This window comes from Mixophyes fleayi, chromosome 6 (assembly GCF_038048845.1).
Source record: "Mixophyes fleayi isolate aMixFle1 chromosome 6, aMixFle1.hap1, whole genome shotgun sequence".
NCBI classification, from domain to species: domain Eukaryota; kingdom Metazoa; phylum Chordata; class Amphibia; order Anura; family Limnodynastidae; genus Mixophyes; species Mixophyes fleayi.
The window spans coordinates 62,322,185-62,350,146 of NC_134407.1; the positions used below are offsets into that span (position 1 = coordinate 62,322,185).

At 40.3% G+C, this 27,962-nt stretch overlaps 1 protein-coding gene across 3 annotated transcripts in view; it reads right to left on the reverse strand.

Moving 5' to 3' along the window:
* Nucleotides 1-2,966: 2,966 nt before the first annotated feature.
* Nucleotides 2,967-27,962, reverse strand: part of PGS1 (phosphatidylglycerophosphate synthase 1) — a 45,680-nt gene continuing 20,684 nt past the window's right edge. The window contains exons 2-10 of one of the 3 annotated variants that reach the window (XM_075216716.1): nucleotides 24,635-24,833; nucleotides 24,138-24,215; nucleotides 23,791-23,878; nucleotides 23,354-23,543; nucleotides 20,289-20,467; nucleotides 18,794-19,288; nucleotides 16,581-16,729; nucleotides 12,738-12,864; nucleotides 2,967-3,570 (exon numbers count right to left, since the gene is read on the reverse strand). In XM_075216716.1, coding sequence (XP_075072817.1) covers nucleotides 12,745-12,864; nucleotides 16,581-16,729; nucleotides 18,794-19,288; nucleotides 20,289-20,467; nucleotides 23,354-23,543; nucleotides 23,791-23,878; nucleotides 24,138-24,215; nucleotides 24,635-24,833 — 1,498 coding nt within the window. In that variant the 3' untranslated portion in view covers nucleotides 2,967-3,570; nucleotides 12,738-12,744. Of the gene's footprint in view, nucleotides 3,571-10,221; nucleotides 10,507-12,737; nucleotides 12,865-16,580; nucleotides 16,730-18,793; nucleotides 19,289-20,288; nucleotides 20,468-23,353; nucleotides 23,544-23,790; nucleotides 23,879-24,137; nucleotides 24,216-24,634; nucleotides 24,834-27,962 lie in introns of those variants that run through there. The other 2 variants (XM_075216715.1, XM_075216718.1) reach the window with 2 other exon arrangements.

A 27,962-nucleotide genomic window follows, 5' to 3' on the forward strand; every position in this document is an offset into this window, starting at 1 on the left:
TCTGCATACTATAGTTTTTTCAGAAATCTTAGCTGCCCCCTTCCCTGCCATGTCTCATAACATACAAACACAGGGAAAACAATGAAAAGGAAAAAGCAGGAGAAGCAAATAGAGAGGATATGAGCTGCGATGCATATACCTGGTATACACTGTGTGCAACCAACAAGCAGCGTCTAGACCTGTGACACCATACTCACAGTTCTGCAACTCAATGCTCTATCCCCATTGTTTAAGGGCTTTGAGTGATCCGGCCGATGTGGCGAGGAGACTACAGCGTGCCCCTCCGGAGCTAGCATGCTGGAGGAGAGGAATTTTGAAGCTCCGCCCCTTCCGCTTAGCACGTCACAGCCTGCCCCGTCTTGCGAACACCGATCCTCCCACAAGTGGGAGGAATCGGCTATACTATACCTGCTGCCTGGCTTCGCCAGGTTGCGGGGTTATAGCAGCGGTAACCAAATGCAAGCTTCAGCAGCTGCAGTGCGATACCTAGAGACTGGATGGTCTTTTTTTGCTGGGATCCCAAGCCTCAATCCATTTGTGAGATGGGCTGGGTCCCTCCCGGCGGATCCCTCGGTGCAGACAAGGTAAGAGGCAGAACAAACCTGCCTGTTCTCAAGCTTGAACTTCTCTAAAACAAAGACAAAAAAGCTATTGGAGAAGCCCATCGTCCATCTCCTTGGGCACAAATTCTAAACTGGCTTGTAGGAGGGGCATAGAGAGGATATAGTCAGCACTTCAAACAAAACTTTATTGTGCCAACTCCAAGCAAACATCCACTCTATACCCCATTGTCAAGACTTCCAGTGTTTCCTATGGATTAAAGAGAAAAATAAAAAGTGTCCATCATTACAGGCTTCCAGGACATAAAACATTGTGATCAATTTCCTTTAAATATCGCACTTAAATTAACACCCATAAGTCTATCTGTCACGAGCCGCGGCGGTACTCACAGCCGCCGCGGCTCGCTTCCTGTAGGTCCCAACGTCCCGGCCGTCACCATGACGACCGGGACGTCATTTCCTTCCAACTCCCGACCGTTGCCAAGGCAACGGTCGGACGCTTCCTCAGCGCCGTGTCCTGGCAGCCAGGCGTGCATGCGCTCTAGGGACAATCAGGCAGATTTAGCCTGTGGCTGAATTAGCAGGCATTAGCCTGCAGGTGTGGATTTCAGTGCTAAACCCTGATTGGTCTTGCTAGGTGCTGGCAATTAGCCTACAAGTGTGGCCTTATCTAGGGGCAGGTTCTGATTGGTTATGGGTTGTATTTAAGGCAATGAGGTCTGCTGCCTCATTGCCGGTTATAGCTCCTGTGCTCCAGTCTGCTGACCTGCTTGCTCCAGTTCCTGTTCCTGTATCTACGTTTTGACTTCCCGTGTATGACCCTTGGCTTCGTATTTGACTTCGCTTGTGTTTCCTGTGACCCTGATCCTTGGCTCGTTTACCCGTTCTGCTACTTTGCCTGTGAACTCTGACCTCAGCTTGCTCATCGTTTCTGTTACCTGCTGTCTACCTTTTGACCTCTGCGTGGACCTGACTCTTCTTGCCTGGGTTCTCCCCAGCCGGTACACACTTCACGACCCTCTGTCAGTCTGCAGCCCAGTCTGTCCCCACCATCAGGGGCTCCAGTGAACACCTGACTGGCAGAGTAGACTCCGGGTTGTGTTGTGCCGGCTGGAGGGGTTCCTAACACTATCACAGCAATCTCTGTCCATACTCCTACACAAGAAGTCAACAATGTCTTCATCTAGGTTTCCTAAGTAAAGGCAGGCCTGTTACTTTTAAAAGGAAATGTAACAGTAATATGTTCACAGGTACATGACTAATCCTGAAATGGCAGCACACTGCGAAACTGGAGGGTGGAACGAGGTACAAATTTTACAGAAATTGTTCACTTCACAGAACAGCGTTTCAGCAGAGGTGGATATGCTCCATAGAAAAGGGAAACAAAAGTAACTGGAGTGATATGACTACAAATGTATAGAAAGGAAACACCAGCTCTGTGTTTAAATGCAGCTAGAACTCAGGGGCTTGTGACATTTTATCACTATTAATTATGCAACTTTGTACAAACTTTCACTTTAATTTATAAGGAAGCAGCCTAAAGGTTCTTTATAAATTCTCTTGATTTGCATCATAAGTCTTTCAGGAAATAATACCAGACAGATTTTTTTCTTCCCCTGCTAAGCACAGAAAACACACAATAAAGAAATAAGCGTGACAATGCCACATTAGAGTGTAAGTGGCAAAACAAACAAACAAATCCAGCAAAGACAAAAAAACTACCAAAAAAAACCCCAATGTCTTTCACGTCGGTGGAGGTCATATTTCCAACGGTGAATCTGTTGACACCAATATGGCGACAGGGTAAATGTCGTCAGATTCATTCTGTTCACGTTTAAAATGTAGACATTGTGATAGTTGACAGTCACATTGACAAATTAAACGAGCAATGTCAAACAAATAAAAAAAACACTAATAATGCTGAAAACTCCAGCCCCAACTCCAAAACACGCAATACAGCCACTGGACCCACCAGCATACAGAGGGTTAAACGTAAAGAACAGAGATAAGCATGCCCCCCCCCCCACCAGATTAACTCTAATGGTGCCAGCCTATTACTGATACTAGCAAAAACGGGGGGACAGCAAGCATAGTCCCCAGAGTTCACTAGAACCAGCACTAGGCTGTGCCAGCCGGGCCTGGTGGCACTATAGCAGGGGAATCTAAAGCCCCAGGGTGGGATTCCCTAGGAATAGGGGGTCTGCAAAAAAATAAATGCGGTCCCTCCCTAGAGGTACCCATTTACATGCTGAAAGCACAAAAGCTCTACCCACACCCATGGGCAGTGGGTGTGATGTAATAAAATAGATAACAATGACAATGTTTTGTGTTTGTACACTACAGGTCCTAGGACCCAATGCGACCTGTAGTGCCCAAACAAAAAATTTAAATAAACCACACGCCTCATTTCCCCAATACATTTATTTGAAAAAGATTTAAAAAAAGAAAAAAAACCAAAAACAAAACAGTAATACCAACCACCAAGTTCTTTCTTCATCTGTAATGGATCTAATCTTGTAAACTTTGAAAAATATACCTATTAAAAAAATATTCCAAGCGTGTAAAATTAAAAGATCTTCCATGCTTGCAGTTGGTTCTACTAAAATCAGGGGAACTAATAAATTATATATCTTGTTTTGCAACGGTAGGACCTCTCACATGATAGGTGTATTTATTTTGAAAATCTATTAAACTTTTAGTTGTGCACACGTGGGTTACAAAACAAAAATGCTATAACCTTGTAGGCAGCTGAATGCTTAGAGTATAGAGGTATCAGGTATCTTAGAAAAAAGGGAAGAAAACACATGCAGTCAGTCTTTTTTTTATTTAAGCTTTTGCGTTGTAGAATTTTTTATGCAACACTACAGTTACTTAGAACTTTGATGCAGCAATGTGCGTCACAGATAGAGGATCAGCATCTCACAAGTATCTGAGGAGGGCCTCCAACTCAGGAGACGAAAATGTCGAAGGTGGACATCTCCTTTAAACTCATCACGGTCTATATACTGAGCTGAAAATAAAAAAAAAAGCAATTTGTTAATTTCTCATTTTATATACATCTCTATTTGACTTGTTCATTTCACTTTTTTTTTTTGCTTTCCATGATTTCGTTTACAAGTATTTGTAATCATTAAACCACATCTCAGTATCTCAAACTCGACAAGACTTTTTTTTTTTTTTTTAATGATAATTACTTTATACTATTTTTTTTCCTATGAACATCTTGGAGGTAAATGCTCCAATTTCTAGCTACAGCACTTTATAAAGTATGGCCAAAGATGGACGATCCTTATGGGAGCTTTCAATATGTCCGATGTGGATTGGAATCTGACAACTACTGGCTCACTTAGCAACTGGCACATTCTGGATTGCTTGTGTGGGGAGTCTCTCAAGTAATTAGTTGGGGAACTAACACATAAGTAAGCAATCGGAGACATAGATCCTTATTTAGAGTTAAGAGAAAATCTATTTAATAGGTGTTTGTACATGAACAAAACAAGTTGTGATTCAAGGAGCAAAATTTAATTTTTTAAGTCTTCATTTTGACTGCTTGGAGCACACAAAGAATAGACTGCTTTACTTTTACACTGTAATTTAGAGCTGAGCTAGGATGCACCACCTCCCTTACGACCGTAAATCAGTCCGCACATATTAAATCATATACAGGCAGCTCAAATGAGTAGATTTTGAAAAAACTGGAAATTGATTGGAGATAAGAACAGTGCAATTGCCAAAAAGGTGAATTATCAAAATCAACCGGACGTTGGGCCAGCTATGCTAGTGAAAGCAAAAGGAAGAGAATTATGGCTCTCCAAAGAAGTGGCAGTTGCTAGAACGGCTAAGAAATTGGCACGTAAGAAATATACCCAATTCAAGTCACAGGATAAAAAAAGCACATAAAGCTAGTCTCAAAAACAAAGACAACACACAATAATATATGCTAAAGCGCAGGCAGAAGAAAAAAATATTGTTTAGTCAGTGAAAAAGGTTTACAAAAAGTTAGATACATTAGTGAAATAGAAAAAAAAACAAGGGGGAAAGTTGAGGGTAAAACTGAAGAGGGTGGATATGTTGAAAGAGACAAAGAAGTTGCAGGCCACTTCTTTAGTGTTTCTACCTCTGGCTCCTCCTCCCTCCACTCCCACTATCTGTTGGGGCCCCACAAGGCTCTGCTCTTGGCCAGGCTCTGCTCTTGGCCCGGCTCTGCTCTTGGCCCTTTATTTTTTTTATTGTACCCCCCTTTTCTTGGGGCACTAATTCGCTCATTCAGACTCCAGTACCACCTCTACGCTGATGACACCCAAATCTGTATCTCTTCCCCAGACCTCTCTCCTTCTGTACTCTCTCATGTAACCAACTGTCTTTCTGCTATCTCCACATGGATGTCCAAACACTACCTAAAGTTCAACATGTCCAAAACAGAGCTTATTATCTTCCCTCCTGCCAGAATTACCACCTCCACTCAAATCTCCCTCACTATTAATAACACCACAATTTCCTCAGTCTTCCAAGCCCGCTGCCTTGGTGTCACACTTGACTCCACCCACTGCTTTATTCCTCACATCCAAACTCTCTCCCAGTCCTGTCGATTCCACCTTCGAAACATTGCCAGAATACGCCCCTTTCTTACTCAACATGCTACCAAAACTCTTATCCATTCTCTCATCTCCTGTCTTGAATACTGCAACCTCCTGCTATTCCCAACACAGATATATCCATACTTCAATCAGTCCTAAATGTTGCAAACACCTACACTGGCTCCCTCTGTCCTCCAGAATCCATCTCACATTAATCACGCTTGCCTACAAAGTCCTCAACCACACCACCCTTCATACATCTCAAATCTCATATCAAGATACTCTCCCTCTGACCTGCGCCTTGTCTGATCTCTGGTAACCACCTCTCACTCACGCCTATAAGACTTCACCCGTGTTGCTCCCCACTTATAGAATTCCCTGCCACACCCAATCAGGATTTCCCACAGCCTTTCAACATTTCCTAAAAACCCATCTCTTTAAAGCTTACCTTATCCCTGAGATTACTATTCACACTAATACACCCTTGCAGCTGTCCCAATCTCCACTCTAAGCCACACTTGCTCCTCTTGTTTCAGCTGTACCCTCTTCCACTTAGAATATAAACTCTCTCATGAGCAGGGTCTTCCATACCATTTGTTTTTATGTATGCCTTGTATGTCCTTGTTTTATTTGTGTCCTGTTTTACCTACTGTACGGCGCTGCAAAGCACTGTGGCGCCTTATAAATCTGTGATGATATTATTATTAATAATAAACGTATCTAAGCAGAGAATTGAACAATGTTTGAGCTTTGTGGTTTCAGTGACTAACAAAAGATACAGTCAGTAATTACAAATGAATCTGGGTAAGCTCATAGACTAGGACAAATGTGAAGAAACAGGAATGGAATCAAATTAGTAATGACATTCTCTTTATTGCAGTATATTCTGGGAGTAGGAGTCTTCCCATTCATGTCTTTTCTCCCTTGGGTACAATGTGATAATAATCATAATTGTTGACTGGAATTGAACATCATGTGAAGAACAAAGCTGAACAATTGCTCACGAATGGTCAATTAGCTATAACATATGTTAACTCCATGCCTTCATTAACGATTTCTTAACACATGCTCTTCCTATAACACATGAAAAGCAAACTATATTCCCATATGTAGAATCAATATTTACAAGTTTTTGAATAATGGCAAAAGAGCAGAGAGTTAGATACCAGTTCAGAACAAGGAGAGGAAACTGAAAGCGAGTGTGTGTGTATATATATCTATATCGCCATAGGCAGTTAAGCTTCTGGGAAGAAAAAAAATCTATTATTGATAGCCACAAAACTCGTTTGTTAACTAATTGTTGTGATGCAAACACAATTTACCAAAAGCTAAGTATAGAAAAAGCACATGGGCTATTACGGTTAATGCCATTGAAGAGTATTTATAACTGCTGTACAGCCTGTACTGTCATACCTACAGTAATGAGGACGTGCATTGTGATTTTTGACATTATTTCTTTTGTACCAGTAAATAAACAATACACTGACAAGAAAAAAAAAAAAAAAGGTTTAAAACCTACTCAACTTGAATTGGAAACATGCAGAAAATTTGATTTTAGCCACAGGCTTGATACCAAACGTAAATTATATTCTAAGTATGCCACACACTTACTGGATATTAGGCACTGTATTTACATATATATATATATATATCTCTCTATCGCCACCATACTCAAACAGCGCTGTACAGAGAATATTTATCATTCACAAAAGTCCCTACTTCAGTGGAGCTTACAATTTATATTCCCAAACACACACAAGTTAATTTTAATCAGCAGCCACTTATCCTACCAGTATGTTTTTGGACTGTTGGAGGAAACTGCAGCACCCCGAGGAACATCACACAAACCGGGGGTGAAAATACAAACTCGACACAGATTGGGTCCCTGGCTGCAATCTAATTAATTCAATAAGTACATTACTAAATCCGTTTTGCTGCTGGCCCTAAACGCTGCTTGTAGCTTTTAAATCAGCTGTGACTGCAGAAAATCTTCTATGAGGGACACCACATAGGCAAAATCCATTTAATTTAATAGGACAACAGAAAAGTCTCTCGTGTTACACTATCCTTTAGATGGCAATTCAAATTTAAGTATACCTAGAGGGTAAGAATCGGGAGGGACTCATTAGGGAAGTGTCTAATTGCATTGTCTCATTAAATTATACATACAGTAATTAGTTGCACTCTTGGCATATGCTACATGAATTTGCGGGGTTATAATGAAGTACCATCCATACAGTATTCAAGGAGAGCACCACCCAGTAGTCAAAATTATCACAATAAAATTGTGATTGCTTGCATGGATTTGCTTTTCCTGTTTTAAATCGAAATTGCTCTGAAAACAAGGCAGATCTTTTGTTGTGTGGTCATGTTATTATCTTATTCCTCATACAACACTATACAAAAAATACGTAAGCTTAAGTTTCCTCACTCTGCATGTTGAATCGGTTGGGCAGCCCACGCTAAAGTTTCTACTTAAGCAGACAACCCATATGTCTCAGAGCACCTTTGGAGTGTCTGTCACCATTTAAAACTTAGAGAGCAAGCAAAGCTACTATTTGACATTAGTTCATCAAAGGTTGTGTATTACAGACATGATTAATATTCCTGAAAAATCTGCAATGTTTATACTTAAATAAATATGCACATCAGGATCTCTCTCGCTCCTATGCAGTCCGTTGATGTATTAGAGCGGCTTGACGAATTAAGCCAGCAAAGAGATTGTGACAGATATGCAGATTCAAAGTGGGATGTAAAATGGAAGTAACTTACTATTAAAATGTAAAGCATGTGTTGGCAAACCCCTTCCCCCCCTCCCAGTCCACGCCTCTCCAGGCGCAGGCAGGATTATGTGTCATCAACAAGGAAGTCTGCATAGGAGCATATACATGCGCCCACTTTATGGGTGAAGAGCAATTACATGCAGGATATGCTACTGGTATACATCCCACTGAATCAGCCCCTTCATCTGCAAAAAACAAACTGTGTGGATTGGTAAGTCCATACACCGTGGCAGCAAGTGATAACACAGAAACTTAAAAAGAATACCTCCCATTAAAAAACAAAACACACATTTCACCCTTTGACAAACTTTTTCAGATTGCAATAGAATGCTGTATTTCTCCTACACAGAGATGGCAACTGTATAACAGCAGGAGTGAGCGCAAGACTTCCATCCCTCTGGAATGATGTACAGTATTTTGAATTTTTCACACAGGGGAGTTTAAAATCAGATGAGATACAGATGTTCGACTTGCAGTTTAAGTAGCCGGATCACATAGAGCAGTGGTGGCAAACCTGCGGTTCTTTGAGCTTCGAAATGTGACTCTTGGCCGGGAGAATCACTCAAGCATAGTGCTTCAGTCACTGCAGGGGCAGAGTTGGAAACATTCGGGTGCTCCACAACATGACCTCCCTGCATAACGCAATCAGGGCTCCAGCAGCTAAGTGTGGGAGGTGTCAGAGGTAAGCAAGGGGTATGTGAGATCTGATGGCATGTGAAGAAGCTGATGGGCATGTAAGGAGATTTGATGGCATTTGGGAAAATCCTATGAAATGTGTGGAGGTTTGATTGGCACATATGGGGAAGTCTGATGGCATGCATGAATAATGTGGCTAGATCTGATGGGCATGTAAGGCGTTCTGATGACATGTAAGGGGCATGTGTGGAGTTCTGATGACATGTAAGGGGCATGTGTGGAGTTCTGATGCCATGTAAGGGGCATGTGTGGCGTTCTGATGACATGTAAGGGGCATGTGTGGCGTTCTGATGACATGTAAGGGGCATGTGTGGCGTTCTGATGACATGTAAGGGGCATGTGTGGAGTTCTGATGCCATGTAAGGGGCATGTGTGGCGTTCTGATGACATGTAAGGGGCATGTGTGGCGTTCTGATGACATGTAAGGGGCATGTGTGGCGTTCTGATGACATGCCAAGGGGCATGTGTGGAGTTCTGATGCAAGGGCATGCAGTGAAATCTGATGACAAGTGGAGTAGTCTAAATGTTATGTAGAGGTCTGATGGCATGCAAGGGGCACTTTGTTAGGTTTTATGGCAGGTGGAGAAGTCAGATGGGCGTAAGGGGATATCTAAAAGGTATTACTGGGGCATGTGGGTTTATTTAACGACTTGTGGAGTGGCCTGATGTACATGTCCAAGGGCCAGGTGAAGAGGTCAGAGGGGCATGTTGGCCAATAAGACTTTTATTCCCTCTTCAACAGTTCCCTCCACAATGATGGATACAGAAGCATCGTGAGCAACTGTGAAGAGACTATAAGCATCCCTTTGAACCCTCCTCTTCTGGACACAGCAGCGAGGTAAGAGCTGTACAGTGCAGAGCTGTGCTCACGATTATTGTGAACATTTAGGCAATGTTGGAAATTTTCTTTTTCACTTAGCAACATATTGCAAATTATGTTATATTTGTAATGTATGCACTGTTTATACTATGTGTGTGTATTGCCACCCCTGCAATACCGCTTTATGGTAGTCCTCAAACACTGTAGCTTTATCTAATATTGTATAGGCTCTTTGATATATATGAGAAACAGCTTGGGCTTGAGTTATTCATACAGGATGTGTTACTGCTATATGGATACTGTGGCGTTTCTATTACAATAACCGAACACTACAATATATATCAGGATTCCCAAAACAGTAGAAAGTTCTACGTCTCCACAACTAGCAAGTTGGATGTATGAATGTTGCTCCATACAGAGGTGTGTTTGACACCACTATCTAGTAGAATCTCATCACTTTTCTGGTCGGGTGCAACACCCTGCTCCTTCTACTATCTGGTGTAGGTATGGCAGGCTAGTGTTTTGGGGCCTGCACATAGTCCTACCGTGCAGCCTGTGGACATTTTTTTCTGTTTACCTGCTTTAGCCAGATCTTGCATTTTGTAGTAGTATCTGTTCCATTAATGTATTTAGAAATGTGCAATGTTTAACCATAATATTAAACACAACCACCTAGAGTCAAAATATAGCCATTGCAATATTTTGGGTGATTTTTTAGCAACATTACAGCAACGTCCAAGTAAGGCTGCATAGACAATGAGATAAATTACTTCAAAAAACAGAACCATTGTGTTATTGCTTTATTTACTTACATGTGCAATACTTATATTTACATATAGGTGTTATCGAATAGCTCTTTAAATTAGTAAAAACAGTTCTTATGAGGAAGACACTTTCCCAGGATACCTTGTGTGCTGGCAAGAGAGGAAGAAGCATAGAATCATAATGAGGTGCCCTACTCTGGACCTCTCTTGAACATGCAGGGAGACTTGGGCAATACATAACTCCATCAAAAAGGTATGATCATCGGTAGACCAGGAATGTCTGCATATCCAGTGCACTTTTTCAACCTAAAAAACAATGATGGAAATAACTGAGGAGACCAAGGAGTCAACCTGTGCTGCACATGTCATAGATCTCAACACCGACCAATAAAATAACATTAAATATCCGTGCGCCTTAATGTAGACATCTCAGGCACAGTGAAGACAGCCTTTATAAAGGTGAACTCGTATCTTTAGACTATCAATAGGACTAATGGCCACAATGTGCTTCTTGTCAAGGGTTCCCATGTATCCAGATATTCCCAGTAGTTCACTTCTTCCACTCAAAAGCTAACTTACAATATTTATTTTCCAATTATTTAAAATGTTGAAAGACTCAAATTAACAGAATAAGATGGAGTGGATACTTCTGACTTGTTTACTCTTTCCAGGGACCTAAAATCAATATGAAGTTTATTTTATGAGCTGAGCAAGCTTAAGGGCACATGGAGGTCTGAGATTTTGCCATTTAAAAATTATGGGAGCACTACCTATGCCTCCTGGTGCACAAAACTAAGAGCAGCTTTCAAAAAAAGTAGCCACAGAAGAGACAAAAAAGCAGCTGTCTGGGTGCAACTCAATCATTCCAAAGCCTAACACGGAATCATTGCCGAGTTGTCGGTCCCCAGGTTTGCTCAATTAAAGGTGGTTACAGTTTCCGTTACTTCTCTTTGTATGCAACAATGGGTAATGAAGTAATTCTAGTCATAATATTACATTTTGTACAATGTTTCCTCCCAAACAATATTGCCCTTCTGAAACTTTTTTCCATATAACTTTTCAACTACATCAACTAAGGGTATATTTAGTCTATTTTGTTATATTCTATGTGTTCGTAAGGACATGCACTATTTTAGCAGCCTTTACTGACTTCTGGAAGCTAGAAGAATAACTTATTCTTACATTCAGTCCTCCTAAAACACTGCACAGTACACCTTCATTTATAATGTAAATTATTCATGAGAGTGAGGGGACATCAACACTGTCTTATTATATGTGGCACCTTTGATAGCTCGATAAATGGGTTTCTCCACCAAAGTGCACCTGCAGGGTGTAAAATATGTATATAATGTTTAGGCTTAGACTCGATCTCTGGTCTGTGCCACACATTTTACACACATTTACACCACTTATTCACAACTTTTATGCAAATGAGAAGAGAATTAAACAATTATTCTAGCAGTAGATGAAGCAACATGATTAACTGATTTGAAGTAAAATCAAGAGTATTGTTAATTTAGAAAAAGAAAAGGGATTAACGGGTTAATTTCGGTCATGTTTGGTAGTACACAGATGACAGGTCAGTTAAATGGACATGGACAATGGTTTGAAAGGAGGACTGGGCATTAGTACCATAGCGAGCAGCATATGGTTCTTGCCATTTATAAATCATATGCCTCGCTTTAGAGAAGTAAATATCTGACTCTTATAAAACACGGCAGGCCATCCAGGTTCACAGTATGTGAGGGAAACCCAGTCTACATTTAGACTGAGGAGGTAGAGGAGGTGAGGAGGAACTAGAAGTCCCAGAATCTCAGCCTGTGAGAGTTCCAGAAAAAGGCAAAACGATCTAGTTTGGAATTTGCATAAATTCACTCATCTCAAACTATGAGGGAGTTTCTAGAATCCACCCCTTCAACAAGGTTTTACACTTCTAATTTCTGTAGCAGTAGTGATTACATTAAAAGGAAGTATGACTTCAGTACCTCTGTTTCTGCTGAACAACTTACTTCTGTAAAGGGGGGGGGGGGGGGCGTACATTAAGTAGTAACGAAATATCAGACCGCTGGCTGTCTTCATTGCAAAAGTCAAATGAGTCATGTCACTCAGAAAGAATACGCACAAGAAAAACAAAACCTGTGACATCTTGGTAAAGGCCGTCAGCATGTGTGTCAGTACTTCCTCTTCAGAGTACTGCATTGTGAAAATATTCTCAGTGTGCCTGGTGAGGACATGATTAGAACATGCATCTTAAAAGCTCCTGCACCAACACTGCACTTACTGAGCCACAGCACAAGCTGGAGCTTAGCCAAGATCCCCCAAAACGCCTCTGAATCAAGAATCACAACACTCCCAAAATAGGATTTGCTGCAGTTTTATAGTTTTAGTTATTAAAAACCTATGTTTTTGTATATATGCAAATGTAGAATGCTATGTGCAAGGTACAGTCTCTGTGTTTAGTAGTGTGCAAAGTATTATTCTCATCATTCTAGTAAACCCAAACAGATCAGGTTTCATAACAAGCAAGAAGCACTAACCAGAACTTCAAAAGAAATTCTTTATCAGCGGCGTTACCAACTTCACCCAAAGCTTTACATAGCGGTTCTGGTGCTGGAACGTAGCAGGAGTCACTTCAGCTGATCGGTTGTACAAATTCCACTGCTCCTTTAAGACAAATGACCAAACATATACAGTCAAATCCTCTTTCTTTTATAGACATCTCACCAAGAATAGGCAACATTATCCTACCTAGCTAGAACACCTCTATTTGCTTCACAGCTATCCAGGCAATGAGACTAGGACAATCTAAATGTAAGGTTAATAGGAACTCTTCATTTATAGCCCATTTCTTTCAATATAATTCAAAGCACATTACATTGTTGGAGAGGGTGAGGCAGCCATCCTGAGTGCACTCAGCTGCTGACCTATGGAATCACTCACATTGTCCCGGCCTCATTGGAGCTTATATTCTACAGTCATGGCCAAAAGTTTTGAGACTGACAAAAATATTATTTTTCAAAGTCTGCTGTCTCAGTTTTTATGATGGCAATTTGCATATACTCCAGAATATCATAAAGAGTGATCAGATGAATTGCAATAAATTTCAAAGTTCCTCTTTGCCATGACAATGAGCTTTATCCCAAAAACATTTTCACTGCATTTCAGCCCTGCCACAAAAGGACCAGCTGACATCAGATCAGTGATTCTCTCATTAAGACAGGCGAGAGTGTTGATGAGGACAAGGCTGGAGATCACTCTGTCATGCTGAGTGAGTTACAACAACAGACTGGAAGCTTTAAAAGGAGGGTGGTGCTTGAAATCATTGTTCTTCCTCTGTTAACCATGGTTACCTGCAAGGAAACACGTGCAGCCATCATTGCTTCGCACAAAAAGGGATTCACAGGCAAGGATATTGCCACTTGTAAGATTGCACCTAAATCAACCATTTATCGGATCATCAGGAACTTCAAGGAGAGAGATTTAAGAGTTGTGAAAAAGGCTTCAGGGCACCCGAGAACATCCAGCAAGCGGCAGGACCAAATCCTAAAGTTGATTCAGCAGTGGGATCAGGTCACCACCAGTGCAGAGCTTGCTCAGGAACGGCAGCAGACAGGTGTGAGTGCATCTGCACACACAGTGAGGCGAAGACTTTTGGAGGATGTCCTGGTGTCAAGAAGCCATTTCTCTCCAGGAAAAACATCGGGGACAGACTGATATTCTGCAAAAGGTACAGGGATTTGACTGCTGAGAACTGGAGTAAAGTCATTTTCTCTGATGAATCCCCTTTGATTGTTTGGGGCATCTGGAAAAACTCTTGTCCGGAGAAGGAAAGGTGAGCGCTACAATCAGTCCTGTGCCAAAAGAAAAGCATCCGGAGACCATTTCTGTGTGGTGGTGGTGGTTGCTTCTCAGCCAAGGGAGTGGGTTCACTCACAATTTTGCCTAAGAACACAGCCATGAATAAAGAATGGTACCAAACCATCCTCCAAGAGCAACTTCTCCCAACCATCCAAGAACAGTTTGGTGACAAACCATGCCTTTTCCAGCAAGATGGAGCACCTTGCCATAAGGCAAGAGTGATCGCTAAGTGACTCGGGGATCAAAGCATTGAAATTTTGGGTCCGTAGCCAGGAAACTCCCCAGACCTTAATCCCATTGAGAACTTGTGGTCAATCCTCAAGAGGCGGGTGGACAAACAAAAACCCACAAATTCAAACTCCAAGCATTGATTAGGCAAGAATGGGCGGCCATCAGTCAGTATGTGGCCCAGAAGTTGATTAACAGCATGCCAGGGCGAAATGCAGAGGTATTCAAAAAGAAGGGTCAACACTGCAAATATTGACTCTTTGCATAAACTTAAAAATGTAATAGTCAATAAAAGCTTTTGACACTTATTAAATGCTTGTAATTTTACTTCAGTATACCATAGCAACATCTGACAAAAGAGTCTAAAAATACTGAAGCAGCAAACTTTGACACAAATATTGGTTTTCACATTCTCAAAACTTTTGCCCATGACTGTACATTCCCTAACATACATACATACATACATACATACATACATACACACACACACACACACACACACACACACACACACACACACAGGTCTATTTTGTGGAAAGCCAATTAACCTACCAGTATGTTTTTGAAATGTGTGGGAGGAAACCAGAGCACCTGGAGAAAACCCAGGCAAACAAGAGGAAATCCTACAACTCCACGCAGAGAGGGCCACGGTAGTTATAAAACCCATTACCCCAGTTTTGTGAGGTAACTATGCTAACCACCATGCTGCCCTCACCATCATTTGCACTGTAATAGTTAAACTATTTGGGTGTGGGGTAAAATAATAATAAAAAAAAGCAATGCTTTTTATCAACAGTACCCTTTATTAGCAAATTAATTTCAATAGAATGCATATTGAACCAGGAATTTAGATTTTGCTGTATGCTAAGACAGATAAAAGGGTTCACAATAGTCAGAGCACTAGGTATTGACTTACCACTTCCTCCCTATGTGCTCTGCAAATATGAACCTTGGAACTACAGCTATCAGTACTGATAGTTTGTAGAAAGGCCTCTGATAACAAGTCTGTGCCAGTAATTACACAATGCACACAATGGGTGTGTAATGTGGAAGATTACCCATGAGCATAGACAGCAGAGGCTAGAACATCTCAGAAAGTGCAAAAAAGAGCATTGTGGGATTTCCTGATTTACAGTAAATCTGAATGAGGGGACATAAAGGAAAAGGTAATAAAGCTGAAATATGTGACATGTCGTCAGTAATGGCCTTGCACGCTGCTAGGCTCAGATTTATACAAATAAACCTGTCTTACGCCATAGGATGACTCGTGCCAATTGTCCGAGCTGTATTACATGGGAGGAAACGGATTCTCAAGTAAGCTAGTTTTACAATAACTGACATAAAACAAGAATCATGACCGGTTACAAAACCTCATCTTGAGTAAAAATACAGCATTGTAGAGAACTATTTTACATTTTGTTTTCCAGTAAGTTAAAGAAATATGAAGAACGAACATTTCTCAAAAAATCACTGCTGGGTGGACAAAATGTAGGATGCAGCAGTCAGGAACAGTTTACAAAAACACGGAAATATACACAAACCGAGAGTTATAGAAATCATGGCAAAAAGTTAGGCGCGCTGAAATTGCACTGTGCATGCAGTGGGGCACGTCATATCTTTCTGGGCATGACGACAAATAGTGATCTGTCAATTCAGGTGGTGTGCTGGCTTTCAGATCAATGCTCTCCTATATCTGCTCTAATTTCACTGTGCTGGGCACTTGACAGCTGCAATCTGGCTGCACTGTAGCACAGATTTCTTAACAAGCCCATAGGGTGCCATTGCCAAATGGCTATAGGGATTTGCCCAGGTTTACTGTGAGGTGTACAGATGCAACCCAGCTTGTGTGATTCCATGGATAGAAAGACTCTGGTTCTAGTGCTGGGCTGGTGACAGCAGTAACTGTAGCAACAAACATATGATTGTTCTGAACCATTCATTTCATGACATGAACTTTCCAAACCTTCATCACCTATTTCCCTCAGGCCTAGTCTGCTGTTTCTCAGAAGAGAGAGATAAAAATAAAATCATCTGCCACAAGAGACTATCAGGGAAGGGTCACGTGAGGCAACTGGAAGCAAAGTGCAACTTTAAGCTGACTCTAACAGGGCATGATTTGCTGCCAGACCAGAACAGAGCAGTGGCCTGGCAGCCACCGAGGAGGATTTTCACTCACAAACACTTTACTGATGACAAAGCCCCAGACTCTTTAAATAGAACAAGTTCCCCAATGCTCAGGAAAGAGAGCACATATTAAATGTATTACACCCACAACCCCCAGAGACTATGGTCACCTCATGGAGCTGCTGCTGCAAGTCTTGACTTTCGGTCACTAGGGCAATTTGGGCTTCCAAATCCCGGTGAACTGATCTGTACCCAAAGTTTGGAGAGCCAATGAGAGTAAGGCAGGGCATGTTTTTACCTGCAGGATACAGCCACAGACCTGTATGGGGGACAAAGCAGCCATACAATGAGCAGAGAAAAGAAAAACCTTATGTAATATAATACAACTATTCCCATTCAATAGCATAAAAACAAAAACAAAAGAAAAAAACCAAAAAAAAAAAACACTGTTGAATATAACCGGCTTATATAATAAAAAAAAGGGATTAACATTGCACACAAAACATCTATGCAAACACAGATTTCACTTTACTGTAGTTTACTGGCAGTCTGAGTAAATTAGGATTTACAGTCAGTAGATTGTCAGGTTCAACCAGTTTCATACCTCTAGACACCTGAGCTGTATTTCTGTAAAACAGAGAAAGCAGAAGTGGAACTAGAGCAATTTCAGGTATTCTTCTTCCTGTACCGATTTAAGCACTCTCACACAAACTTATTTAAGCAGAGTGGGTTCTGGCTTGACCATGTTAGTCAAACGTTTCAATTTCACATTTTACTGAAGACTCGCAACACAGGTTAACATTTCAAGGGATGCTCACAACTGAGCCTAAAAACTACTCTCTGGTTGATAAAATTTTGGTGGGGGCGCTTACTGTTACAGATCTGCAAATTCTTCAACTTTATATTCTTCAGACAAAAGATATGTGAAGTATTTTTAAAGGAGGAAGGATTGTGCCAGGATGAGGATGGTACCTGTGGATACCATTCCCCTCATTCTGCTACCTGCGTAGAAGAGGTTATATGTACTTGCATCACTTATAAAAGAGCACCACTAAATCTGAATTACAGGTCGTTTTCTATGAATAAGAGCAATATTGGTAAGAAGAAGGTCACATGGGCATTTAATGTCACAATATCCTGACCAGGAAACTGCAGTGTTATAAAGAAAGGATATGCTCAGACAGAAAAATTTTAAACTGAATGGGAAACACTGTTCCCCTGTGATTTTGCAAGTGCTGGATGCAGTTGCTTGTGGAATCGCTCTGGTGACACTCGCATTCTCTGCCCACTCGCATTCTATCAAATGTCAGTTTGAAAGTATAACACAGTCAAAAATATAATAGGAATAGTTAAAATATATCTAGACCACTTCACTCAGACTGTTGGTTCTACATCTGACCAGATAAAGAGTCCCTGGAGTTTTAGCAAATGCAGGACATAATAAAACAAAGCAATGAGTTTAAAATGTACCCATCAATTGCAAAAAATACAGTGAATATACTGACAGGAATTAACACAGGGATCAGTGATCCCTAATTATACTGGTTTCACAGAGGATCATCAGAGTGTGCAGATGTGAAAAGCTCTGCTAAAGGAACTGTAGCTGGCAATGATAGGACTGAAGTGTGAGCTCTCACGGTTGATTGCCAACTGGCTATCTATGTCTTCCAGTCATGACAGCAGAGCGGGAGTTATACTGCAGCCACAGTCACTCCCCTCTGTCAGGCAATACTGTGAGCAGTGCAAGGAAGGCTGTACATTTAAAGACTAAACATACCTGGAAATGCACATGGATGAAAAAGTCAAATGTCACTTCAAAATCATTTGGACATGTTACTTTTGTGTGTTTGAAGTTTTTTGTATAGTGTGTACCGCTTAAGGGCAACTGTAACTATCAATGCAACTTTAGTTGGTAACAGAAAAAAAAAAAATGTTGCCTGGAGAGAAAGGGCTGTGCAAACCAGAAGATGCACCTGTAACTGGACCCTACTCATTTAAGTCATCTTGTCCCATAACATAAGCTCTGTTTTGCATGTTGGTGCAGAAGCAGGTCAACTCATGCGTTAATCCCTACTCTGGAAAAAAAATGACACACATCCGTCCAATGCCTCAAGCAACCTTTTACAAGCCTGCAAATGCCACCAATGAGACCTGTAATTCCATGCGCTTTCCTGTAAACCCAGGTGTGCAAATATAGCAGTGTGATATCACAACAGAGCAGACATTCCTCGTCAGCAAAATTGTTTAAATAAGTGTCAGAAACACCAAAAATTGTTAGTTACCATAGTAATAATAATAAGAGACTTACATTTTACCACATTGATAGCCACATTATGTTAAAGGTCAGTGGCTGAGAATTTGCTTTATCAGAATAAAAACTTACCTTTAGCATGAAAAGTCCAGTGGTCTCTGAAGTACTCTCTGAGCTTGACTCGCTGGTGCTGTCCATGCCTACAGACTGCATTATAAAACTGCTGTTCTATGTGCACATAAGCAGCCGGTATAGCACCTGCAATACCCCTGGCCCCAAAGAAGCCATTCACTTCAGGTGAAGCCAGCAGAATGTTGTAGTTAGCTCGCGTACCAAGTACTAGGTCCATATAGCCCTGTGTCAGATTAAAATAGCCAGTGGTAAGATGAAGCCGGTCGCCTCGTTCAGCCTCTGTTAGCAATGTCTCTGTGACTAGCTCGTCTATCTGGATGCCAAAAGGCTTCATTTGCACCAGTGGATAAACCCAGGTATCTGGTGGCTCTGCTTCCAAGTCAGGCTCCCCGCTCTGGAAGCGGGCGCTGTGTAGATCACATTGCTTGCGCCTTGCCATCTCTATCACTTCCATTACTTTGTTCCTGGCAGTTTCACAATATTTTGTCTTATCACCTGGAAAAACAAGCAGCTGTCACACACCTCTATGCAAACAGCTGTAAGCAAACTCAGACACTATTTCATTAAGAATCACAGAACGGTTTTTAATGATTTGTTTAGGTCATTTAACCTCACCACAGAACACGGGCTAACACTGGGTGGTCAACATTTTAACCATAAAATGTCCCTTTGACAGAATTTCTGTGCAGTACATGCACCTAAGTAAGCATTATGGCTGCACATATGTCCTTCAGATTTCATGTTACTGGTCAACACGACCACATATGCATTGTAGGAGATCACCTAAAACCCTGTTTTTCCACTTTATCAGGCAAGATATTCAATTATCTTGATCATGTAAACACTGTTCTCCATCTGATCAACTTATTCAAAGACAACCAACTGGCCAAAGTGATCTACACATGTATATTCGGCACTACAGCTTCAGAAGATTACATTAAACTATTTTAAAACATTTTTTACATACAGTTTATGCAGGGAAAAATCTGCAAACGCTGCAGGTGCAGCTGACAGCAATGGAGGATAACAGGGAGCTTGCATTAAGTTATAATAAGCAAGTTAATTTTAGTTCACTTGTTAAATAATGCTAGATTCACCAATTAAATTAAGGATCTAAGTCATAACAGGTGTGGCTGGATTCAGTGTCTGAATAATTTCGTATTGCCACAATCTTACTAAAATTGACAAGTTAAAAAACAAAAAAACAAAACAGAATAAACATAGCAGTACAAAAGAAAGTTGCTCTTCTTCTCTTAGGAAGATAACATACAATTTCAAACATAATTTGGTTTGAGCGAGAGCCTTCTTGTGGGTTTGCTTCCTGTTCTGCGTGTGATCGCGTATAAATCACTTTCTCACCTCTGATTTGGCAGGATGTAAACAAGGCGTTTTATCGAATTGTCAATTACAGAGGGAAATACAGCATATAGTTAACAGGAAAAACAAACCATGCTGGACTTCGTGCACCAGAGACAGAGTGAAGGAGTGGTCTCACCTTCATAAGGATGCTCCATCTCATCTTCTATCTGTATAGAATCGTCTGGCTGCAGCTGAAGAGAAACATCTCCGACAGCTCCCACCAACTCACTGAAGAAGTCTGCAACTTCTGAGCATCCCTGGAGCAAAATGTATCGGTCCTGGCGGTTGGTGAAATAGGAGTCACTCAGGTTCGCTCTACAACAAGGATCCCAAAATCATGAGAAGAAGAAATGTACTAGCTAAGCAGAGACCATCAACAAAATATTCGTCTTCACCCCGATAGTAATATCACTGGTTCCAAGTGAATTGTTAGGCTGCATTCTCTTTCTTTTTTTAAACAACTTTTTATTAATAACATCAAATAGAAGCAAACGAAGAGTGAAACAGGTTAACACCCTACACAAATGAAGACTGCAATCACAATCAAATTTGATATATTCTAATTATTGCAAATAATAACAAATGTACAATAAATATAGAACAAAGGTATTTTGATGTCTGGTTTTTATTTAATTTGACAAATGAATAGGGAGGAATGGGAAAGAGGGAAGGCGATGGTGGAGGGAGGTGCTCTCTCAGACAAGAGGTGAAGTTACAGAATTAGAAGCTCAGTGAGCGCTTCCTTGCATCGTAGGCTGGGGTTAGAAGAGTGGAGATAGGATATTGACACACACACACACAATCAGGTGGTCACACTTAAAATGTGTCTGATAACTATATAAGATCAGGAAAAGGCATTGGCAATAAAATGTATTTTGGTTGGAATTAAGTATCTACAGCTGTTACACTTGTTAGGCTCCATTCTCAAGCCCACTAAATGACTGCTGTGCATAGGAGGCAGGTGATCTTTAAGTAAAACGCCACGGTAAAGTAAACAGGTGGCAAATAGTCTGTATAAACATAGGATGTAACTAGCTCTACTTGTCATTAATAAATATTTAATGAAGGAAAAGCTGTAATAGTCTTATTATCCATTCTGTTATTACTGTAGTAGTAGGATTATATTGTCATTGTTCTAATCAGTGAATAGTCACAAGTTACAACTAATAAATAGTGGCATGGTCACTCATTATTTAACACTATTACACCTTATAATGAATGAGATTAAGTCAAAAGAGGAAGTGTCTGATAAGAAGAGTGATTTTCATATTCGTTTCTATATACGGGCACGGGCTTCCATTGCCCATGTTTTTAATAATAACGGTGGGTATCGTATGAGGACCAATGCTGGCCACATGCAATGTGATCCAGTTAGCTACAGATCCTGTCAATCTTACTATAGATATGAAAAGCCAAACTGGACTAAACGCTCTTCTTGTGATGGACCTCATTTATTGGCCAACCAGATATTCCATGTAAGAGGGAGATTGAATCCAGTGCACGATGTCTCCGGAACGTCAGTGGAGACACCCCGCACTGATGTTATTCCTGCTATCTAAGCTCATTTTTCCTTTCTATAGAGGTGCAAGAAAAAAATGAGCAGAGATTCTTACCATAATTGCCGACAATGTGCGCATCCAGACATTGTGGTGTTGTCCGTCCAGCAACTGAATCTGCCCCCGAGACATAAAATCTGATAGTAGTTTGATTAGGTGAACTATTGTCTGGCTACCTTTGGCGACTCTACCTAGTTTGGTAGAAAACTACCAGTTTGGCTGCCATGATCTGCAGGAACGAGGTCAGCACTAGATTTGGGAGCTGCACATCAAGAACGTCCCTACTTTGTGGGTAAGGATGGGGATCTAAAACATAGTAAAACACAGCAGTCTGAACTTATCACAGGCGAGTATGATTTTCATCAGTTTGCTATGCAGGCATTACTGCATAGTAACCACAGCGTCTATGAGCCATAACAGGCCCACCACGGCAAAGAGAAGGCGGGGTGCAGCAATATTCATATATTAAATATACTATGTGGGTGAACATGAGCCTTTAAATAGGTGTGCAAAGTATGTTTAAAACTGAACAGCATACTTTTGCTGTGTATTTTATATGTGAAGATATAAAATACAGAAATGGGGTTAACTGTATCAAGCTGTGAGTTTCCGGCAGGTTTGAAAAGTGGAGATGTTGCTATAGCAGAAAATCAGATTCTAGTTATTATTTATTTAGTACAATCTACAAAATGACAGCTAGAATCTGATTGGATGCTATAGGCAACATCTCCAATTTTCAAACCTGCTGGAAACTCACAGCTTGATAAATTTACCCCATGATCACTAAATGGAACTAAAAGATAAGACACAAAACAAATGTATTTAAATATGATGTATGCTATCTCTATATGGAAGTGAAAAAATAAATACTGGAAACGTTGATATTGTGTGATCCAATGAAGCTAGAGTGTGTAAATATGAACACACAACATTCCACAATGTGAATCTTGAGAGTAGAACCCTATTACAGCTGTCTGATTGGGTGAATTTGGGTACTTTTTAAAGTCAACACCTGTGATTCTTATTCTGGCTTTCAGCAATTTGCTTGTCATTTCCCATCCTGCTCCCATTCCCAGACTTTTCTTGGGCTGCCCCCACTCCGTGGAATCCCCTTCCTCCAGACTTTCCCGTAGCCTTCAAACCTTCAAGAGTTCCCTGAAATCTCTGCTCTTCAGGCAAGCTTATCAAATTCCCGAACCACATATTTAACTTTCCTAAAATATTCTACCCGATTACCACCTCCCCTTACAGTTCACTCAAAACTTACATATATCTATATTCAAATAACCTAACCAGCTCAAACCAGCATTGCTGTGTAACTGCTCATATAGCCTTACTGAGCACTTATCCCATTGCAATTTGGCATTACCAATATGAAGTCTGTGGCACGTAACCTCATGTAACTAACTATTTTCCTCCAGATTGTAAGCTTGTTTTATTACTGCGTTCCTTCCAATTGTAAAGCGCTGCAGAGCAGGCTGGTGCTTTATAACTACATACAAATAATATTATTGTAGAAAAATCACTGGCACTTATAAGGCATTGCAGATAAGAAGGATAAAAAAAAACAACTAGACAGTGTTATACCTCATATAAAGGCATCGTACCATAAACCATTTTGTATTAAAGCTTTTGGCGTCCTTACCCACTAAGTATGACATTGTCATCAAACAGATAGACCTTCATGTGCTGCAGACCAATAGTCTCATTGAATCTCTCTGGTGCAAGCATACGCAAGAGTCCCCGCAGGTTTGGTGTGTGGAAGAGGGACACACGCACACGGTCTGGGTATCTGCGCAGCAAAGGGAGCAACATAGTGCGGGAATTCTTCTTCCCTGTGACAAAAGGCACATAAATTGCGTCATGTAATCATTCTACTTAACTCACAGAAATAAGAACTCCATGTGCTGATTTAAGTGGGTTGCTCAGATTTTCAAAGCCAAATTGACATGCACACTTTTGACAGGCCATGTGCCACCATCCTCTTATGTGATTAGAGAGTATTCCAGTGATTACCATCTGATTGCCTGTTATCACATCAGAGGGAAGGTGTCACAACCTGTTCCAGGGGCCATCACTGACCCCGGGATCCTCTGGTGAAGTCCAGCAGAATAGAAACTTGTAGGTCAGACGAGCGCGCGCTGATTAGTGTTTCCTCTATGCAATCCACCTGAAAAGAGAAATAAAAATGTAACTATAGGGCTCTGAGCTATGAAAATACATCAGCGCCTAACCAACCCAGAGTCTGTATATGAAAACACCTTCCATCTGGTATAGGACCTAAAATTTTAACTCCATCCTGAAGAAAGCAACTGTCTGTACTCCCAACATACATTTATATTAACTGTCAAATCAATTACAAAATAGAATATCACTTATTTTAAACCATCTTTCGGACAAAAATCAATGATATCCTAATAGTTGCTCACCAGATCCTGCTCTAGGGGGCCTGTACCAAGGTATAATGATGCCAGGATGATTCGTTTCTTGGCAGTTTTCACTTGTGTCTATAAAGGAAAAAAGGGTTAAGAGAATTTTAAAAGAAAGATAATTTTACATTTTACAAAAGACTGATAATTATGTAAGAACTTGTTTCCACCCATAACTGCCCAACTGAGCTGGAAGTGGACAGATTTTGAGTCAAAATTCAACACTTATGTTTTCATGGGCTTACAAGTGATATTTGTTTTTGTAGGCAAAAAGATTACTTCAATGGAAGTTGCCCAAGCATAACAGATGGTAGGAGTGCATGATTGTGGTTGCTGTACTAATTCTTCCCTGGCAAGTCTATCATCTTCCCATCATGTGTTTGTCCTTTATTATTTTTAAAATTGTTTCTTTATTGCAAGGTTCTTAAATAACACCTGGGATAAAATGCATACAGGTGACAATTATTATTTATACCGCATTTTCACTGGCCACTTACTTTGATGACTTGGTAGAACTCTGAGGGAGTGGAAAGAATCTTCACTTTTGAACTGGAAATTCCAAATTCTGGAACCAGGTTCCCCACCCATTGGAATCGGTGTGCTCCCCGTGCACAAGCATAACCAAGAGGGGGACTTTGGGTAGTCGCTGGTGGGACTGAGGGAGCCACAAGTGGAGCCAAAAGAAACAACGGAGTCCTAGAGAAATTAAAATATTTATAGCGCTTAGTATGCACAAATTACCTTACTAGAAGCAAGTATTTAATGGAAGAGTTTAAGAAATGTTTTGTTTTCATTGGTTGTCATCCTGAGCTTTGGAAAAAGCTATTACTCATCTTAGAGTTTGTCCTACAGTATGAAGAAACACAGATGTGAGTTTTTAATTCTGCCAAGCCCTCTAAGCTGCACATGCAAGCAAAATTTTGAGTTGCCAGTTTGATTAGGTTAGGCCAAACTGACCAGAAATCACTGTACATGCGAGGCTAAAATGCACAGCAATGCTAATCAACATCGAACCAAGAGTGTTGTTGTCTGCAGTTATCACGTAACAACACTGTTTGTGTCCTATGTTATCCATTTGCTCGACCTTAGCACTGGACAAATGGACTAATTTAATTCTGAGGCCCATTAATGTGTACGTATTTACGAGTGACTGTCGATTTCTTTCATGAAGTGACCATTTTTTAGAAATATGGCTACTTTGGGCTTTCCTAGATCCCCTTCCTCTTGTACAGTTTAATGTAAAATACACTTTGTAAGGGTATATTCCAATTCTCCCCATTCACAATTCCTCTTTCTTAACAGATATTCGGTGACAGCTTCAGACTGGAGTCAGATCACAGCTGACTATATTTTAATCAGGTTCTGCTTTCACAGATATTTTTCAATTCTCTCTCTTTATAAAAGAAGTGTGGAGATTCCCAATATAATCACATTATATGGAAAAAGTACGCTTGATATTGGGAAGTCCCGTAGTTTTTTCACCAGTGCTCTCTTACAGTATTAGCAGATTCACAGAAATGCAACAAAAAAGGAGGAACCACAACTAATGATGTAAAGTCAAAAGATACAAGCTGTTAATTCTGGCATTCCTCTCAAATAAGGGGAAACAGGCCAAACTATGCAAATACCTACTGCCAGCACACTGAATAATCACACCAACATCAGCTACATATGTGTTATTTTGTAGAAATTAAGATATGGATCGAATTCAGAGAGATATCACATTTTCCCAGGGATGAAAATGTTAGCAGGTTGCGTAAAAATGAAAAATCCCCCCCCTCCCCCCCCCCCCAATTACTGAAAATATAGTTTGCACAGAACATCCTAGGTAAAACCCAGGCCACAAAGGGCACGGACTGCCTTGAAAAAGATTGGGTCAACAGGAGCGAGGAGAGTGCACCAAGTACCACACTCTCCGTGCCGTGTACATACCCGTTTATTTAACTTCAAGGTGGGCGATGTTGAAATAAAAAAAAAAGTATGTATATTTTAACGTAATTTTAAAAACAAATAAAAAAATATAAAGTATTTGAGTGAAAAAACATAACTGTTACAACTGGTGATGTCTGATAAAATATGGCACAGACTGTCCACCATTTTATGATATTTTGGACATTTTTCAAACATCATTTTTACGCTATGTTTTCATTAATTTTAAAGACATTCTTGGAACATTTTATAACCAATGTTTATTTCTTTTACTTACATGGAGATTATTATATTTTAACATGATAATTTTTTAAATATATATATATATATATATATATATATATATATATATATATATATATATATATATATATATAGATAGAAGAAACATTTCTAACAATCAATATGTTTTGAGAATATCCTCCACAATCCATTGAAATCTAACTGCAGTCCTATTATAGGGGAGATACAAAAGCGAGATTTGTCACATAATGCGGAAGCATTTGAAAGTGTATGACCACCCTCCAACAATCATACAAACTGAATGGAGCAGAGCAGGAAATTAAGTTGGCAGATGACCCCCACCTGCTGAGTGCTAAGCCAATGGCTGACCTCTGAGCATAAAAAAGGAAGTTGCACTTTCAGATCTGGTCAATTGTAATCCATCCCAACATTCAGACCTGCATACCACAGATTCAATCAATCAAATCTAACAGATTAGATTGTGACTATTCCTGTTTGTAATGTGGCCATGACATATAGTTCATAAAAGAGCATGGTTAAAAACATACTGGTAGGTTAATTGGCTGCTATCAAAATTGACCCTAGTCTCTCACTCTGTGTGTGTATGTTAGGGAATTTAGACTGTAAGCTCCAACGGGGCAGGGACTAATGTGAGCGAGTTCTCTGTACAGCTCTGCGGAATCAGTGGCGCTATATAAATAAATGGTAATGATGATGAAGATGGTTTCTAAGCAGCTGACTGTCAGTAAAGTTATATTATGATCATCTTTCTATCTTCCACAGTCTCTTCTCATTCCAACCGTACCGTATCACACCACCAGTAGCAGCACAATCACCGAGGCTCCTTTAAGATTGATGGCTGACAATGCTTCTGCTTTGCAGTAGCTACACAGATCAGAAGCAACTACATCTGTTATACCGCTACCATATGTATCAATTGCCCCCCCCCCCCCCCCACACACATCTCCTGTGGGGTTCCCCTGCCCTAACAAGTTTACATTTTAAGCTTTTTTGGACAGAGCCATCTTTACTTTCTCTGTTATATTGTAAGTCATTTGTTTGTATTAGGATTCCTGAAATCTACAGAGCTGTGTAACATGTTGCCACTTTATGGATACAAGATAATAATTGCTTCATATGAATCCTTAACAGAGAGGAAAAGGCCAATTTCCAACAGCAAGTAAGCAAAGACATATATTTAGCAAACATTTAAAGAAATGCAAACTGAAATAATGACATTAATGACATTGACAGTATTTTTTCAATCTTAAAAAAGGTGCACGAACCTACAAGTCTTTGTGACACAGTGTCCACCAATAACCGGATGATAAATACATGGAATAAAACATACAATATGTTTTCATATAGACATAAGCCATTACTTTCTTTTTTTGTGCTTAAAGTAAAGCAATCTATCAAATATTGTTGAGATATTGTAGTGGAGGGTGAATGGTCTTATTTTACCTACTCTTGAATGGACAGCGAATAGCTCTATAATTTCTGTTATTATAACATTTCTCAGTATAAACCACAGAATAGTACCCATTTCAGAGAAAGATCAACTTGGAAGTTACCAAACAACAAATAAATCAATCGTAGAATTGACCCAAGTCAATATAAATTATACGATTTTTCTTTTTTAAAGATAGCCCC